The sequence below is a fragment of the Haliaeetus albicilla genome, chromosome W (assembly GCF_947461875.1).
Source record: "Haliaeetus albicilla chromosome W, bHalAlb1.1, whole genome shotgun sequence".
NCBI lineage: Eukaryota > Metazoa > Chordata > Aves > Accipitriformes > Accipitridae > Haliaeetus > Haliaeetus albicilla.
Genome location: NC_091515.1, coordinates 37,196,853 through 37,213,580, shown reverse-complemented (window position 1 = coordinate 37,213,580; position 16,728 = coordinate 37,196,853). Strand labels below are relative to the sequence as shown.

At 40.5% G+C, this 16,728-nt stretch overlaps 1 protein-coding gene across 2 annotated transcripts in view; it reads right to left on the bottom strand.

Moving 5' to 3' along the window:
• LOC138683557 (chromodomain-helicase-DNA-binding protein 1-like) overlaps positions 1-16,728 on the bottom strand; it is an 80,572-nt gene that overhangs the window by 46,107 nt on the left and 17,737 nt on the right. For both annotated transcript variants that reach the window (XM_069775546.1, XM_069775544.1), the window contains exons 3-7: positions 6,275-6,482; positions 4,738-4,839; positions 3,316-3,383; positions 1,009-1,158; positions 457-710 (exon numbers count right to left, since the gene is read on the bottom strand). In XM_069775546.1, coding sequence (XP_069631647.1) covers positions 457-710; positions 1,009-1,158; positions 3,316-3,383; positions 4,738-4,839; positions 6,275-6,482 — 782 coding nt within the window. The remainder of the gene's footprint in view (positions 1-456; positions 711-1,008; positions 1,159-3,315; positions 3,384-4,737; positions 4,840-6,274; positions 6,483-16,728) is intronic.

Here is a 16,728-nt window from a genome sequence, read left to right as displayed (position 1 = left end):
GACTATTTGTACAGGAATAACTGAAGTCACTATCGCAATGGTTCAGCCTTCCCAACATCATCCTTCAGCATTCAGGCTACTGGTTAGCTGTCCTATCCAGTCTACTTTTTCTCCACCCCCCTGTATACAGTTTATACCTATCAGGTATCAATAAACTGTACAAATAGTGATGTACAAATACTGACATAACAGTATGGTATGCATTTATGCAATATGGAGCTATATTCCACTTCATTTTTTCTTTTTGCATTAATTAGTTACTGAAGTTCTTCTATGTTTTACTTTATAAGACTTATAAAAGAAACATGAGTATGAAAAACAAAATAAGATTACTTTCTGGTATTTTTAAACTTATTATTTATAAACATCACTGGTCACCTACAGCTGAGAACAACTGCTGTTTACATTGCACCGCAATGCATCTTAAGCATCTTAAGAACGCTGATAAAAAAATACCTCCTTTTCGGCCAATTCGACTATCCATAAACTTCTCTATAGTTTCAAATTCATCTTCTTCAGGCTGCGGGACATCTTCTCCACAAACTTCCAACAAGTCATCAGAATCTGTCTTGGTTTCTTCAGTTTCTTTGTAACTAACATTGACTGTTGCCTGGCGACGAGATCCTCTCTTGTCATAGTCATCATCATCCGATGAATCAAGCTGCCTCTTTTTCTGTCCTGCAATCTTTTTGCTGCTTTTTGGCTCAATTCTTGAAGACAATAAGATACAACACAACAGTGGGGTTTCAACACAGACAGCTACAAGCCTTCTGTATTTGTTTCTGAATACATATATTTCATGACTGCTCAGTTACACCACTTTCAGTTGGAGCAGGCAGGAAAGAGGTATTCAACAGAAACCACTGGTGTGATAACATCTTTTGTAGCTTAAAAAAGTCTTCAAGTTCTGTAATAAATATTAATGTTTTCATTTGCCTGTATAGTAGTACAATACTTGATTACGAATTAGAAATAGTACCAGAGTATCTAAAATGCAAGACTTCTTACCTGCTTGGAGGTTTCTGGCTTTTGACCTTGTTTTTTGGTTCATAGTCAGATTCACTATCTTCATAACTGCTTTTCTCTCTATCTTCCTCCGATTCAGAATCAGAACCAGTTCCTGATACTGACCCTGACCCAGACATTTGCCAGTCTTCACTGTACATATTGAGAGACAAAACAGTAACTCACATTAGTTTTTTGGGAGGTTTTTTGTTTGCTTTGTTTTTAAATCAGGTATTAACCACAGGTTTCCTACTTCAATTTCAACAGTCTTCACAGAAATAAACATGTTATAATAGTCATTTCAGCTAGAAGGACAGAAACTTATCATCAACGGATAACAGGTAAAAATACCCAATGGCTTCAAAGGGAGTTGAATTAAGTTTTCTGTTATCAAGAGGTAGATGTAAAAAACAAATCAAGCCAAAAATCTGGATTTCTGTATAAATTACAGCTTTAATAGTTGAGTTAATTTGACATCAATAAACCCAAAGTCCTTAACAAGACTTTAGCTGGAAAGATACATATTTACTGGAACTTACCTATGCTCAAGTCATAAAACCCCATAACATTATATTTTGCAAAATCCCAAATTCTTCAACAGCTATGTTCCCTGTGCCTCATGTGAATAATTAGGAACTTCAGCACAGGAACCAAAAATAATGCAGAATCAGATTTGAGAAACACACAGAAAGACTTGAACCATGGCAATCTGAGAGGCATTGGCTCCCAAAAGCCCTCACTGAGCTTCTAAATCAGTGCTTCACACCCATGCAAGATACTATGAGTAAGCCACTTGTGACTCCCAGTGGCAGTATCTCTGTGCTCCTGCTTAGCTGAGATCTTTTACTTTGCAACAGGAAAGATGTACCCACTGATCGACAGTATCTTACCTCAGGCTCTATTTGTACAGACTCTGTACAAAGAAATTTAATCTTAATAGCTTGGCGGGGGGGGAGGAGGGAAGTAAAGTCTGGCATGCATTCTTGAAAGGTTGCTAAATCTTTATACTACCATATATTATCAGATTTAGGGGTCTTTGACCAAGATGCTCAAACAGTACTAATGGCCTTCAAAGGTGGAATATTACTCAAAGACCTTTTCATTAAATTTCAGATCAGGAAGCAAAATAATCAGTGCTTTCACACTTCTTTCACTTAAATATACATTGGTCCCAGAAGTTACTTTTTTATTGTGGTCAATACATCTGTGTGTCTTGGAAATACTATAGAATCAAGTCTCCTTAAAAGATTTTTTTTTTCTGCAAGCAGTAAATTAAAAAACAGGCAAACAACAACCCCCCAAAATAAAAACACGCCCCCCAACCCACCAACTCCCCCACGCCATGCAAATCCACAACCCGTATTTATTTGGAAATATAGACAACATATAAAACACCATATTCTAGGGCTTAGATCCTGAAGCACTGGATATATGAGGTTATTTGGCTACTAGTTTCTAAACTTAAATATCTTTCCTGTAACAGAGTATGTTATTAGGTGTAATCATTCTTAAGTAACAGAAGACTGTGAATAACAATTCATCAGTAGAGAAGTACTATTTTGCATAGCAAGCTTTTTTGCCCCCCCCCCCCCCCCCCATTTCTTGAAGATATGATATTGGCAACCCTGAATATTGAGATGATTCAATTAACTGGAGAAGAGGAATGAGAGAATGATTCAATTTCTATACACTGTTCATAAAAAAAACCCAACCCCCCAAACCCCAAACAAAACACAAACAAACAAAAACACACACACACCCCCAGCCCCCCCCCAGGTCACTACCAATGAGAAGGTATAACCTTTTTCACAAACTTTTTTATCTACAGCTTAAAATCAGCTCAATTTCAACTTAGCTTTATTGACTAGCCAAGAGAGCTTATTACTGTCAAACCTGTAATAATTTTGGGGGGTTTTGCCTCTAAAATGTTTAAAAATTTGGCATGAACTACAGGATTCCAACTTAAATTTTATCTGAGACAACCTACTTAAGTAGTTTCCTATTTCTTCAATAATATTCAGGGAGGACCTTCAACTCAAAAATATGCCACAAATAAGACTACTTTAAAAATAAAAAGTGCTGATGAACATTTTTCAGTAACACTGTAGGTAATACAGACTCTTTTGCTCAGAAATGAATAGCGATACATATGTTCCTTTGAGAGTATTTATTTTTAAATATTCCAAAACATTAATCAAAACTGAGAAGCACAAGATTATGTATTTCAAGTGCAGAGAAGTGAAGCCTGGGTAATTATAAGCATTATGTCACCACAACAAAAAATTATATTATTTATGAAAAACATCTTACTCTCTATGTTTTTTCTTCTTGGTTTCACTGGAAGAGTCATCTGCAGAGTCTTCACTGCTTGATGAATCCTGCAGATGAAGAAAAGAATATATACAATTCATTTCCACAAAAAGAATGAAGTATTTTTAGTATTAAAAACATAATTCAGCTCCTACTTTCAAACTGAAATCATATTCTTCATGTCTTATCCTCTTCATCCCCCTCAGTGTACCCACTGATACTGAATGAGATCAGGATTGCTATTGATTTCATATTTCTCCATCTATCAGTATACCACGTCAGCAGAACTCTAGAAAACACTACAAAAACTCTGTCTTAAAATATAATCATTGTGCCTACATATAGTCATGGTTTAGACTGCTGCAAGTTAATAAATCAGGATGAAGGTTCTATCAAAAGCCTAATAAAATCTCCTGCCCTTTGAGAGCTCTCTCACCTTTCATATCCTCTCACATTTAAACACCACTAAGAAAATGTTGAGAATAGCATGTATGTTTCTTTTCTCTCCACTCCTAAACAAAAAAATAATAAATAAATCGATGAACCCTCTTAAAATTGTTTCCCTAAAACCAATCTCATAGAGGTTAAATTTCGATCATTTTTATCCTAAAAAAGAGTCTTCAGGAAAAGAGTACTTAGCAACAGCTATAAATTAATATTTTAACTATATATGATTAACTCCTTCCTTTAGTTTTAATCTGACTAAAACAAAAAACCATCAAAAAAACCCCACCCACAGTAATGATTAAAGACTTGTGATCGCAATGCTTACTTTTTTTTTTAATAATGAAGAAAATATGAAAGCCTGCTTTTAAATAAATTTTAATTCACAGTCACTAGTGTCCTTAAAAGATATTCCTACTGCACAAAGTCAATTTTTGTTTAGCCTATGGTTTAGGTTTTAAAAATCTCTAAAATTGAAGCATGGTTCTTAAAATACAAGAATTCTTTTATAACTGTTACAAAAGTTGCAAAAATCTAGCTTTCTGTTCCATATAGTGCTTTTGAAAACTGCAACAGCTACCTTTTTCACTATACTATTGTTTCTATATAAAGTCTTTTAGCATTTTTAACTGTCTTTATGGAACTCAGAAGGCAGAAATACAATGAAAGTTAATACTACGTGACTTGAAAATTTTGTCCATACATCACAGAATATCTAGCTAAAAATATCAATCTATCTCAACTGCTATCATTTTGGCACAACTCACCTGAAAACATGCAACTAAATTCTCCCCCCCCATGTTTCCTTATAAACATGTCAGTTATTTGAACATTACTTTTATAGACTAAACCAAGACTTTTTAAACATACACACACACTTAAGAGAACAGAACTGGGCTCTACACAATTTTATTCTAACATGTGGGGTAATGAGACATGCATGTTTACATTTTATTTACTAATTTATATGTTATTCACCTCTTCTGAACTGCTGTCTGATGAGGCTGCCTTCTGCTGTTGTTGCTTCTTGAGCACTGCTGATCTCTGCACAGCAAGTATAGTTGGACTGGACTTCCAAAACTGAATTGGAATTCAGATACAAGAGTCATTTAAACCTAGTGAAACTTTAAAGTTTACCACATACTTACTTTTCTTAAGATGAGCAGCATCGCTATTAACACGGATCTCAATTTTATTAATAATAAAAAACTCACTATAAAATACCACATGCATTAATAATATTGGATAGCATTTTAAAGTAGTGAGACTTCTGCAGAAAGGAATGTTATATGAGAATTGCCAGCACAATTTTTACAGTAAGTATAACAATAGTTGTGCAGGCCTCTGTATTATTAAGATAACTTTTTTTTTTTAAAGTAAATTTTTAAACTGATCTAGATAAGTCCTTTCAGGCCACTTAGCTGATATATTTTTGCTTCCTATGGGAATACTGAAGTACATAGAATCATAGAATATCTCAAGTTGGAAGGGATCATCAAGTCCAACTCTCTGCTCCTCACAGGACTACCTAAAACTAAACCATATGACTAACAGCATCATCCAGACACTCCTTGAACTCTGACAGGCTTGGTGCTGTGACCACTTCCCTGGTCCAGTGCCTGTTCCCTTCTCTTCTCCAAGCTGAACAAGTGACCTCAGCTGCTCCTCATAAGTCTTGCCCTCGAGACCTTTCACCATCTTGGTCATTTATAAAAACATTGAAGAGAACTGGCCCTAACATTGAGCCCTGGGGAACTCCACTGGTGACTGGCCGCCAGCCTGATGTAACCCCATTTACTACAACTCTCTGAGCCCAACCCATCGGCCAATTGTTCACCCATCATATTATGGACTTGTCCAGCTGTGTGCTGGACATTTTGTCCAGAAGGATACTGTGAGACACACTATCAAAAGCATGAACACGAACAACAACAACCCCCCCCCCCCCCCAAAAGAATCCTTAACAGCCTTTGAATCTTACGGTAGGAAATATTTTATTACCTTTCATATATATCATCCAAATTAAGGCCATATTACACAGAGAAACAGGAGAATTTAGGTAACTTTCATCCATTGCATTTAAGAGATTTCTAAACACCACTTTTCTTCTAAATTTGGAAGACTTTATCCCCATACAGAAGACAAGCTGCATCTAAGCCTGAAATTGTCATACAATCATTTATTGATATGAAGAAACTAAGCATTAGAGAGACAACTTTAAAAAAATTTTAGAAATAACAACATTATGTGTGCCTTTGTCTTCAAAAATATGCAATAAGTTGATAGGTGCTTCTGCGTGATAAAATTTAGGTAATTATCTAACTGTAGGTATTTACAGAGATGAGAATTTAAGAGCCCAATGTTTGTTATGAGAGCCAACCATGTGCATTCACTAAACCGATCAAGTTAGAATTCTAAGTAAAAATTATGGGGTTTTTGTTTGTTTAAATAAAAACTACTCTGCACAGAGTGGTTCCCCCCCCCACAAAGGGTTAATTTACATGTTTTGTTTTACCTCAGATCCATCAACTTTTGGTGGTGGTTTAGCTTGAACTTGTTTCTTCTCTCTAGATGTGTCAGACTCTGATTCTGATTGACTGCCTGACTCTGAACCAGACTCGGAGCCACTGCTACATGATTGACTGCTACTTCCATCACTACTGCTTCCAGAGCTTGAACCAGATCCAGAAGCTGATGCTGACCCAGAATCATCATCTGATTGGCTGCAATTAGAAATTAACACGACATTACACAATGGCTAATTAAATAGGATTAAAAAAAAAAAAAGTCACATTAAAAAGGCTTTAGTTTCACATATAAATCAATTGTTAGGTTAACCCAGACACATGGATAGCATGCAAATGAATGTACTGGATTAAATAAATCAGGAATGAAAATTCAGAGTTTAATCAGATCCTTTTCACTAAACCTTAAAAGAAAAAAGGGGGGGGGGGGAGAGGCGAGAAAGAAGGGAGAACATTAATCATTAATGTAGAGGAGTCAAAAGAGGGTATCTCTCACCCACCCAAACCCTTACTTAGCTCTATCAAACCCCACGTATTTTTGTGTATACACACACACACACACTCTTGTTTTAAGTCTTTTTAGATCAGCAGTGTGTCCCCTCCCAAATTTTTTTTTTTGAGCATGCATTTCTTCAAAGCAATTATAAACTCCGTTTTGTTTCCCTAGTTTTACTTTTTTCATTAAAAAAATAGGGAAAAAAAAAGAAGTATCTTTAAGGAAGCACTTGCAAACTACATTTCATGTTGTGATTTGGACCAACTATATACAAAATACTACCAAACACTTGATTAAATAAAGTGTTTATAAAAATAACTGGAAAACCAGAAGTGTGTTGTCACACATAATATAAATTCATGCAGACCATCTTATACTGTTAAAGTAACAGCAGTAAAATTCCCCACACAGACAAACTCTGAATTTGTCACTGAATAAATGACTTGTGCCAAGTCATATAATCAGTGACCTTAGCATATTCTTTGGCCACTGGATTATTCCACCTGTACATTTATTTCACACTAGATTTAACATATTTAAATAGAATAATATTTCAAGTTAAACATTTATTTCATGACTATTCAAAACCATAGAAACATTTGGTTTTCTAAAACAATTTTACAAAGGAACAGAGTTAAGACTTTAATAAAATTCCTCATTAGGTTAAATACTACCATACTTTAGAGATATCAAGAGGGAAAACATTGGAATTACAACACCACACAAGCAAAATAATTGTAAATTATGTACACTTGGGTTGCAAGCATTTAAAAAGAAACAAACCCCCAGTAAAGATAATACCAAAAATCCAAAACAATAAAACCCCCAAAGCTGATATCAAAGTCTAAGCCTATCAGTGCCAGGACAATTCATCTGGCTGTCAGCCAGCAAGGGGGGTGGGGGGGGTGGGGGGGCGTGGTAGGTCGATCATCTTCCGCTCTAGAACACACTTAATTGACAACATTTAAAGCCACAAAACAGAACAACTACTCTCCCTGTTGCTAACACCAATTAAATTGTACTAGTGAGGGAAAAAAATGAAGCTATTCACAAACTGATTCCTGTAGACAGCACCTCAACCAACCAGCTGCATCTGTTGACTTTGAAAGAAAGAAACAAACCATGAAAAAGCTTCCTTATTTTGAAGTGGGGGATATGAAGAAATACGACTGCTGGGTTTACTTACACTTGCTGAGGAGAAAACTGGGGAGCAACAAGGCTGCTTCCAAACTTCCCATTCCTGTCATCAAGGGCCTACTTCAGGCATGATGCTATACCACTAACATATTAACCTGACTTGAAAAATAAAAGCAAAGCACCCACTGTAGAATATGACTGGAGTTTAAACTATTTACCAGAAATTAAGGGCAACATCCACCATGATTCACCAAAGATATTTTAAATACAATAGTATTATTGTACACAACTGTTACCTTACCTTAAGTGTTGGGTAAATTAGAGCGTTATAAAACAATAGCATTTCTCAGCATAGCATAGTGCCATAGGTAAATATCACAGGGACTATGGAAGATGGTACATGAAGAGAAGAAAATTCAGCAAGGAGAAACCTTGAGACACAAGTAAATACCTGCCAGACAAGTCCCTGTGACAAAATGCCACCAAAAATGCCTAAATCCTACATTTAGATAAATAAGCAAAAATCATGTCAGTAAGATTCACAGTTGGTGGGAAATTTTAACAGTTTAATGTTTTTCAACATAGGAAGTAAGCGGCAAGTTCAAAAACAAAAGGATTGTGAGATAGAAAGAAAAAGTCTAATAGATATTGCAAGTATTTGCTCAGGAGCTAGATGTAAAGAACTCGACTAATTCCAAATCATTTTCTTTATGAAGAGATCAACTAGCTATCATCTATGTTCTCCATTAAGTAATACCAATCCATCAACAGATGTGGATCATACAATATTCAGTGTTCAGACAAAATACGTAGGCTCCTTATCTTGGCAACAGTGTCTAATTACAATGGTGTTTGAGAATTTTGAAAAATTTGATTACCCTTGGGATGTTGAAACCAGCATGGTCCTATTGCTAGGAACTAGCATGTTCCTGAATGTGGACATAACAAACTGCGTATCAACTAATAGTAACACCTGAAAAAGAGTAAAGGTTTCAAAGTCAGTATTCAACTGACTTTTTAATAAATGCAAGATTATAGTACAAATCTGTAGCTAGAAGCAAGAGGGATGGGGAGGTGAAGAAAGGAAAATACAAGAAACAAAAAAATCAAATAATAAGGTTCACCACAATTGTTTCAGGGCTACCCTAATGAAACCCTCTACGAGGAAGAATGCAGGGTCACTACTGTAGACTAACAGCTAATTTGTACTTAGAATAAAGAAAAACCAGAAAGATAAAGTTTAAAGGCCCTACCATCCACAAGGTCTTACTAAGCTGTCTTATCCCACAGTGTTAAATCAGCACAACAAGAAAAATGGGAAGAGGCAAACTGAGCATCAGCAAGTATTTTTGAAAACAAGGCCTTGCTAAAACATTTATCAAATCTTGAGATGCTATGGCAGTGCTCATACAGGCTTTAAAGAGTTTCAAATTCACTGGTAAAAAGTACCTATGGGAGTTCAAGTGCAGAGGACTAGTGCATACTGGGTAGAGTTTACTTCAACTCTAGTCATCCAAATTAATGCAGATGTGTGAAACTACACTAGAGTTTCTGTCTGTACACCCTCTTATATGTACCACATATTTGCAGAGATCTTGATGTAACTACAGCACACACAAAAAACAGACAAGATGAATAGCTGTGACTTCATTTTTACTGAAGTGTGGAGAACTTGCCTATTCACTGGCCACAGGATGACCAGCTGTGGAAGGCTCCGAGGACTACCAGCACACATTTAATTTATCATGTGTTCTCATTGGGGGGGAGGTCCATTTCTACCCTAAGCTTCAGTAGAACTTTGACTTGGAGACACAACCCCTACAAGAGCAGTATTATAGCCCAAAAGTTTGTATCTACAAAGGAGGTAGGAAGCAGGGAAATATATGAGTACATTCTGCATATTCTGCAATGAAGATACACTACAGATTGCTGAGACCATACAAGCAGCACTGCATGACACAATACTTTTAAAACTCAAATAGCTGCAATAGTCTATATATCAAAGGACTTTCCTCTGAGAAATATAATGAATTTAAGCCAACAGTAACGATGATGAGGAACCCTAGGCAAAACACACACTATACAGTAAATGCTACAGGATAAATGCTCAATTTTCAGCATTAAAAAAACCCAAACAACAAACCACCCCCCCTCCCCCCAAAACACCCCCAAACCCCAACTTTTCCAAACATCAGAGAGAAAATTGATATTTTTTTATTTCTACCGCTGAGATCACTGTAGTCTAAGAGCCAGAAGAGAACAAGTTTATGCCAAGGCAAATCACTAGCTGTCACATATTTCCAGGTGCAGACTGTATCCTTGTTTTTCTTGTACTTTGGCCAAACCTTAAAAAAAATAATTATTTTTTTTTTTAAACATAGCATTCCTTCTTTCACAAAGTGTAAAACTTATATGTCAGTATTTCAAACTATGACGTTCAACTGACTTTTTTAAAATAAGAACTTAATACTAGCATCTTTCAAATTCAATCTTACACTAACATAGGTGTCATGAAAAGGCTTAAGAACAAGGAACTCAGTTTAGCCACTCCCTCTATCAAAAACACTGCCTCTGCTCTCTCATAGAAATCTTTTTTTTTCCTTAAACCTAGGGGGAAAAAAAAAATATCTGTGTATATACACACACATACACAAAAATAAAATGGAAAACTGCGAACAGGGAACGCAAACAGGGATCGAGAGGGCGCCACAGTTTGCACAGCAGGGCGCGCAGAAGGGCACGTGAGAAGGGCCGTGCACCTGGCTTGTAGGCCCACAGCCCAGGGAAGTGCTCTAGGTCTCTGCCAGGATGGTGGGCACTCGCCTCGGAGTTAAAACCAGTGTTTCTACAAAGAAAGACCCTGAGATGTGGTGGTGGGTTGACCCTGGCTGGACCAAAGACACTCTATCGCTCCCCCCCTCAGCTAGACAGGGGAGAGAAAATATAACAAAAGGCTCACGGGTCAAGATAAGGACAGGGAGAGATCACTCAACCAATTACTGTCACGGGCAAAACAGACTCGACTTAGGGAAAATTAACTTAATTTATTGCCAATCCAATCAGAGTAGGGTAATGAGAAATAAAACCAAATCTTAAAACACCTTCCCCCCCACTGATGTCAGATACAGAAAGTCCTGTGGTAGATTAGAAAGTCCTGTTTTAAATTAAGTTAGTTAGCCAAGATCATTGTGATCTTTTCTATTCTTCCTGTTTAATGGTGCCTCACCTGGAGCACCAATTCTGATCCTTTCTATTCTTCCTGACTGATGGCGCGTCCCTCTTGGCAGGAAAATGAACCATTGACCCGATACAGAGCGGCTTAGCGGTCAAAGCGAGGAGGGGCTACCTCCCCAAACGACCCCCGAAGACCATCCAAGACCCCCGCGCATGCGGAGAAGGCACCTGATGTGTCATGGTTATGTAATCCTATGCATATGCATTAGATACTTTGAACATGTACTAGGTAGGAGTAGTGTAATAAATTAGGTGCAATTGTTACTGTACAAAAGGGACACACCTGATGAATCTGGTGTGCTTGATTTGTGGAAAGTCCACCGAGCACCTTGCGCAGAATAAAGCAATATCTCTCCTGAGTGTGTGAGATTGGTCTATTGCACACCGGGTAACGAATCCGCTTTTAGGACACCACCACCACTCCCTTCTTCCCGGGCACAGCTTCATTCCCAAATTCTCTACCTACCCCCCCCCCAGCAGTGCAGGGGGATGGGGAATGGGGGTTCCGGTCAGTTCATCACAAGTTGTCTCTGCCGCTCCTTCCTCCTCAGGCGGCAGGACTCCTCACGCTCTTCCCCTGCTCCAGCACGGGGTAACTCCCACGGGAGACAGTCCTCCACGAACTTCTCCAACGTGGGTCCTTCCAATGGGCTGCGGTTCTTCACGAACTGCTCCAGCATGGGTCCCTTCCACGGGGTGCAGTCCTTCAGGAGCACACTGCTCCAGCATGGGTACCCCACAGGGTCACAAGTCCTGCCAGAAAACTTGCTCCAGCATGGGCACCTCTCTCCACGGGTCCGCAGGTCCTGCCAGGAGCCTGCTCCAGCACGGGCTTCCCACAGGGTCACAGCCTCCTTTGGGCATCCGCCTGCTCTGGCATGGGGGGTCCTCCACGGGCTGCAGGTGGATATCTGCTCCACCGTGGACCTCCATGGGCTTCAGGGGGACAGCCTGCCTCACCATGGTCTTCGCCATGGGCTGCAGGGGAATCTCTGCTCTGGCGCCTGGAGCACCTCCTCCCCCTCCTTCTTCACTGACCTTGGTGTCTGCAGGGTTGTTTCTCTTACATGTTCTCACTCCTATCTCCAGCTGCAGTTTCTCTGTCGCAGCAATTTTTTTTTCCCTTTCTTAAATATGTTTTCCCAGAGGCTCTACCACTGTCGCTGATTGGCTCGGCCTTGGCCAGCGGCGGGTCTGTCTTGGAGCCAGCTGGCATTGGTTCTGTCGGACATAGGGGAAGCTTCTAGCAGCTTCTCACAGAAGCCACCCCTGTAGCCCCCCCAGCTACCAAAACCTTGCCATGCAAACCCAATACAGGGGCACTGAGGTGCCCGTCTGCCGGCCTGACAGGGAGACACGAGAGGTATGCTGCCTTCCAGGAGCTAAGGTCTGAGATGTTGCCGAGAGGGTGCCAGAACTTGTCAAGAGCACAGACTACTATCCATTGCTACTCTTTCATGTGGGCACGAATGACACTGCAAGCCAGAACCTGGCCAGAATCAAAGAAGACTACAAAGCCCTGGGGGTGCAAGCAAAAATTATTGGTGCCCAAGTTATCTTTTCTTCCATTTTACCAGTTAGAGGAAAGGGTGCAGCCAGAAATAGATGTATAATGCAAATCAACTTCTGGCTTCGTGGCTGGTGCCGTCGTGAGGGTTTTGGCTTTTATGACAATGGGACATTCTTCGATGACTACAGCCTGTTAGGGAGGGATGGGATCCACCTGTCTAGAAGAGACAAGGGAATCTTTGGCAGCAGGCTGGCCAACTTGGTGAGGCGGCCTTTAAACTGAAGGACTTGGGCGGGGGGGGGGGTCCAAAGTGGCAACGCTCACACCATTGCAACCAACTCGGGAATAAGCCAGGCCAACCAGAGCAGCGATAAATGTTCCTTAGCTGCCTCCCAAGATGAGAACCAGAAGACCAACCACGTCAAGGGTATGTATACCAATGCACGCAGCCTGGGGAACAAACAGGGGGAACCGGAGCTCCGCACCCAGTCAGAAAGTTATGATATCATAGGAATAACTGAAACATGGTGGGGCAACTCACATGACTGGAGGATCGTGATGGATGGCTATAGGCTGTTTTGTAAAGACAGGCAGGGAAAAAGAAGAGGAGGAGAGAGGAGGAGTCGTTGCACTCTATGTTAGGGAGAACCTTGAATGTATAGAAGTCAACTACGGCGACTGTGGAAGCCCTATCAAATGCCTCTGGGTCAGGATCAGAGGGGTCGTCTCCAAGGAGGATCTTACAGTAGGCATCTGCTACCGACCTCCAAACCAAGATGATAAGACCAACAAAGCAATATTTGGGTCACTTAAGCAAGCTTTGAGTCAATAGAACCTGGTTCTTATGGGTGACTTCAACTACCCAGACATTTGTTGGAGGAACAATACAGGAGCTCACATGTCATCCATCAAGTTCCTGGAATGTGTAGAGGACTGCTTCCTCATACAAATGTTAGATGTGCCAACCAGGAATGAGGCACTGCTGGACTTGCTACTCACAAACCAAGAACACCTGCTTTGTAATATCTCGGTTAGTGATAGCCTTGACTGCAGTGATCACAGTACTGTGGAGTTTGGGATCCTGCTGAGCACGCTGAAGGTTAGTACTAAGACAAAGGTTTTAGATTTTAGAAGAGCAAACTTCAGCTTGCTCAGAGCTCAATTGGGAGGGATTCCATAGGAAGCTTCCACAGAGGATAAAGGAGCTAGCGAGTGCCAGGAGGTTTTCAAGAATGCTCTCCTGGAAGCACAAAAACAGTTCATCCCCTTTAAAGGTAAGGGAAGTAGGCGGAGCAAGAGACCCCCTTGGCTTAAGTGCGAGCTTCTGAGTCTGCTCAAAACAAAAAGAGAAGCATACCAGAGATGGAAAAGCAGATGAATACCAGTTGAGAACTACAGGGGCATTGCCAGGGCGTGCAGAGATGCAGTTAGAAAAGCAAAAGCTCAGCTCAAATTGAAATTGGCCAGAGATGCCAAAAACTACAAGAAAGGGTTCTTCAGGTACGTAAACAACAAGCAGAAACAGAAGGAAAATATTGGCCCACTGTTAAACAGGAGAGGTGAATTAGTCACCAACAACACTGAAAGGGCAGAGGTTCTCAACACTTTCTTCACCTCTGTCTTTACCAGCACTGCTGGGCCCCAGGCCTTGGGAACAAAAATCCAGGTTGATGCAAACACAGACCCACCATCAGTGAAGGAAGAGTTGGTATGTGAACTATTACAGGAGCTTAACCCCTACAAATCGATGGGCCCTGACAATATCCACCCAAGGATGTTAAGAGAGCTGGCTGAGGTCGTTGCGAGGCCGCTCTCCATAATCTTCGAGAAGTCGTGGAGATCAGGGGAAGCCTGGAAGAAGGCTAATGCCACCCCCATCTACAAGAAGGGCTTAAAGGCCGATCCGGGAAATTATAGGCCCATCAGTCTTACTTCAGTCCCTGGGAAAGTTATGGAACGAATCCTCCTGTGGGCTATCACAAGTCAAATGAAGCACGTGATTGAGAAAAGCCAGCACGGATTCACCAAGGGCTAATCGTGCTTGACAAACCCGATCGCCTTCTACGACAAAGTAACCTGCTCAGTTGATGTGGAGTGAGCGGCGGACATTGTCTACCTGGATTTCTCCAAGGCTTTCGATATGGTTTCCCACAGCCTCCTCCTAGAGAAACTGATGCGTTACGGTCTAGACAAGTGATCTGTGTGGTGAGTGGGAACTGGCTGACAGGCTGCACCCAGAGGGTGGTAGTAAATGGCTCCTTTTCAAACTGGCAACCTGTCACAAGTGGCGTCCCCCAGGGATCGATATTGGGCCCAACGCTGCTTAATATCTTCATAAGTGATCTGGATGATGGGATCAAGTGTACTCTGATGAAGTTTGCCAATGATACCAAACTGAGTGGGGAAGTGGACACTTCGGAAGGGAGAGCCACCCTGCAGGAAGACCTGGATAGGCTGGAAGGGTGGGCTAACAAGAACCTTATGAAGTTCAACAAAGCCAAATGCAAGGTCTTGCACCTGGGAAAACATAATCCAGGAATGCAGCACAGGCTGGGATCTACCCGGCTGGGGAGCAGCTCTGTGGAAAGGGACCTGGGGATCCTGGTGGACAACAATCTCAATATGAGTGAACAGCGTGCTGCTGCGGCAAAGCAAGCCAACAGGATGCTGGGTTGCATCAACAAGGGCATCATCAGCAGAGATAAAGAAGTCATTATCCCACTCTACTCAGCGCTTGTCAGGCCACACCTGGAATACGATGTTCAGTTTTGGTCCCCGATATACAAAAAAAGATATGGACAGGCTGGAGAGGGTCCAGAGAAGGGCCACAAAGATGATCAAAGGACTGGGAAGCCTGCCATATGAGGAAAGGCTGAGAGAACTGGGTTTGTTCAGCCTTGAGAAAAGAAGGCTTAGGGGACACCTTATCACCATGTTCCAGTATTTAAAGGGTGGCTACAAAGAAGATGGAGACTTCCTTTTTACAAGGAGTCACATGGAAAAGAGGAGGGGTAATGGGTACAAGTTGCTCCTGGGGAGATTCCGATTGGACACAAGAGGAAAATTTTTCACAATGAGAACAATCAGCCATTGGAATAATCTCCCCAGGGAAGTGGTGGATTCCCCAACATTGGACACTTTTAAGATTTGGCTGGACAGGGTGCTGGGCCATCTTGTCTAGACCATGCTTTTGCCAAGAAAGGTTGGACCAGATGATCCTTGAGGTCCCTTCCAACCCGGTATTCTATGATTCTATGAACTCATTCCCTAACCAAGCTATTTGGAGATTGCAGCAGTTGAAAGAAAACATCTTTGTATTAATACCACAAAAAAAAGTTTCTTGCCTAAAAGGACTACTTACCTATTCAAACAGAAGTTGAATGGAAATTTTCAGCCTAAAATTTATTTCTCAGTTAGTTATCTTTAAAAGGTAACTACCTACATATTAGAATATGTAGGTAGTATAAGAAACAGATCAGCGTCAGCCAGACTACCAACTTGCATGATCAACTCCTGGGATAAAGCAGTGCCTTACTTGTTTTTGAAGTAATACTTGTAAGAAAGCAGCAACAGTAAAGACGACAGACCTATTTAACTTTCTAAAAAAAATTAAAGTCTCCAAAATATGCCAAGACTTGCTTGGAACAAAGGAAGAAGCGTTATCTAAAGAGAAGACTAAACCCCTACTTTTTCCCCTCACACCAAAATGTCTGCAGCATTCTAGCCACGTATCTTAAGCAGTGTCCATAATAAAAACTGGGGTATTGAAAATTAATATTTTTTGAAAATTACATCTTACTGAAAAACTACTGTAGTAAGCTGCTACTTTTCAACACAGCTACTAGCAGTTTGCTACACCATGTCAATTCACCACCAGAGAGCATCCCTTTCTAGCACTTTGCTTTTGCAGATGTAACTTCACTGGGATATATGTACTTGGCTTTTTATTTTTGTTTCACTTGTCTAGTGCTGATCTAGTAAAAATTTAACAGAGAGTCATTACTTCTCAGTATCACCTAAGCAGGGCCCAGATTCACCCTGCCTCAGGACTTAATTGTAGCCAGATT